At 39.5% G+C, this 2699-nt stretch overlaps 1 protein-coding gene across 2 annotated transcripts in view; it reads left to right on the top strand.

Moving 5' to 3' along the window:
- Nucleotides 1–2699, top strand: part of RIC1 (RIC1 homolog, RAB6A GEF complex partner 1) — a 154596-nt gene that overhangs the window by 103142 nt on the left and 48755 nt on the right. For both annotated transcript variants that reach the window (XM_069090783.1, XM_069090782.1), the window contains exon 9: nucleotides 1910–1958. In XM_069090783.1, the coding sequence (XP_068946884.1) occupies nucleotides 1910–1958 (49 nt within the window). The remainder of the gene's footprint in view (nucleotides 1–1909; nucleotides 1959–2699) is intronic.

Below are 2699 nucleotides of genomic sequence, written 5' to 3'. Positions count from 1 at the left end.
GAGAGAGAGAGAGAGAGAGAGAGAGAGAGGAACCCTCGGCAGAAATCACATTTTCTTGGCCCTCAGATAGATGCCAATTCGGGCCAGATAGGATTGCTTTGAGATAGCCTAGGCACAGACCCCCAAGTGTAGGGGGAAACCGGCCCATCCTTTCTACTTGAGGTCTTGAAGACTGAGTGTTTTTCAGTTGTACAAAAGATGTCCTAGGGGTGAGTCTCTCAGGGTATGGGAGGGAGACTGACCCATCCTTTCCTGACTCCCCAGTCAGAATCACTTGTAGTCGTCTGCTTTTCTGTGACATCTCACATGAAAAGCCTTGCCTAAAAAAATATATGTGTATATTTTTTTAGACGCGGAGACACTTGTCCCTAGACAGGGCGTCCCCCATCCATGCGGGATGTGTCCTGGGTCTATTAAAAAAATAGACCGGATTCCGGTCTCAGACCAGAATCATCCAATCAAGCCTTCCTAGGTGCTTGAATGAACCCGACTACAGGACGAGAGGGAGGAGGTAAAGGAGCTTACCGGAACTCCAAGAAAGCTTGAGACCACAGACTCTCCTTTGGCTCGCCAAAATGATGGGGGACAGGATCCCAATAGGTTCAGCAGGAATTCTGATCTTATCTAAGACCAGAAAACCTGCAATATCGTCTGGAAAGAATTCAAGGTCTCAGGCTTAATTGGAGTGAGAATTGTAGAAGTTTATTGTTACGCTTCTTTGAGAAGCAGGCAAGAGTCCTTTAGGGGACCTGCCTGTGATAACTTTTAAAAGACTATTGGATTTGGGAAGAGAAAGATAACTTTGGAGAAAGCAGTTTTTCAGGAGAGTGAGAAGAAAATAATGCAGTTTAAAAAAGTATAGCATCTTTTTCTACAAGTTTAACTGTGAGAGGGAGAGAACTATAGGATCACATATAGGATGATGGTTTTGAGTACATGAAAGGGTCAGATAAGAATTTTTTTTTTGCTTTTTTGGAGGGGGGAAGGCAGGGCAATTGGGGTTAAGTGACTTGCCCAGGGTCCCACGGCTAGTAAGTGTTGGCTGGTGCTCTATTCGCTGTGCCACCTAGTCACCCCCAAATAAGGATTTTTAAAGGATGGGGAGACTTAGTTGTGTTTTTAGGCAATGAAGAATGAATTGGCTGATAGGGAGAGAAGACAGTTTAGGGAAAGGGAGTGGATAATTGAGGGAGTAATTTGCTGGAGGAAGTTGGAGTAGGGAAAGGTATTTAGGGTATTCACGAGAAGTGTACAGAGTATACAAAAAAAGTATTAACAAGGGGAACTTGACTATTTTCTACCCCCAATATGGTTAGTTAGGTAGAAAGTTCACTGTGCATATAGTCCTTCCAGCTGCCATTCCTAGAGTCTCTTGGCCAGAAGCTTCCCATACTGCTATGGATTGAAGAATTCTTTGCTATTCTGTTATACAGATCTGTAAAAATAAACCACATAGAATTAATATTGTAGTGGCAGATTTTTAAAAATAAATTATTTGCCTTTTTTTTAGACTGGCAAAAGAATTGTGCAATTTTAAATTGTTAAAAATAATTTAAACTCGGTGAATAAAGTACCGGCCCTGTAGTCAGGAGGACCTAAATTCAAATTCAGCCTCAGCCACTTAACACTTACTAGCCATGTGACCCTGGGCAAGTCACTTAATCCCAATTGCCCTGCCTTCCCCCTTCCCAAAAAAAAAAGCAACAAAAAAAAAAATTAAGCTAACTTAAAACTTACATTTAAAAAACCACAAATAGTATAAATTCTTTTTTTTTTTTTGAGAAAAAGAGTCAACTCATCAGAGACTGGAGAAAAAAATGTCAGGGGCTTTTGAGATGAAAAGTAGGGTTTAGGGACTGGATGGTGAATAAGTTAAAATCCTATACTAAGAATGTCTTTTTTCTTTCAGTTACCAGTCAGATGGTACTAAGAAAGAACCTCTTAGGATCAGCTCTATGGTAAGTATTTCTATGAAAATTAGCACTGTGTGAGACGTCTAGTTTATGTTTTGTCATGTGTGGTATTCTTGTTTATGTGATTTAATGTTCAGCCAGAATATGAATAAATTCTTCAGTATATAATTTTTGATTGGCTAAAATAGTTTTTAAAGGTAACGGGGAAAACCTAGTCAGCCTTTAGTATTTAATTTTTTTTTATTTTTGGTGACAATAACTATCATGTAGGGCAGGGTTTGTTGTAAAGAAGGTATATCTTTTTTACTTGAGAATACCTCCATTTCTTTTGTGATTCTTTTGCATCTGTTTTTTTCATTCCTGTCTCTCATGTAACCAGGCACAAAACTAAATATATGTTGGACATGTTGCCTTTCAGGCCTTGCTAACAATTTAGTACTAAATGTTTCTTAAGAATTACTACCATTCTGTTATTTTAAAATAGAATGAATAGCCTTCCGGGTTTTACAGAAATCACTGGGATCAGCCATTCTGTATATAATGTCAAATATAATCTTACACAGCCCCTCCACTTGCAAGTATGTTTGTGAATAATCCCATACAAATTATGGGAGCATTTCTTCTAGAAATAAGAAGGGAGACTTCCCTATCATGTTTTTCTGGATCATGAACCTTTCTAGACAGTGCTTCCATGGTTACATTTCCTCTGTCATTCAGTGGGATGTGTGTGCGCGCGTGCGTGTGTGTGTGTGTGTGTGTGTGTGTGTGTGTGTGTGTGTGTGTGTG

Source organism: Petaurus breviceps, unplaced genomic scaffold (genome assembly GCF_028583685.1).
Source record: "Petaurus breviceps papuanus isolate PSGF00001 unplaced genomic scaffold, PetGlider_PUasm1.0 187, whole genome shotgun sequence".
Taxonomy (NCBI): domain Eukaryota; kingdom Metazoa; phylum Chordata; class Mammalia; order Diprotodontia; family Petauridae; genus Petaurus; species Petaurus breviceps.
This window is presented reverse-complemented; position numbering and strand designations above follow the sequence as displayed.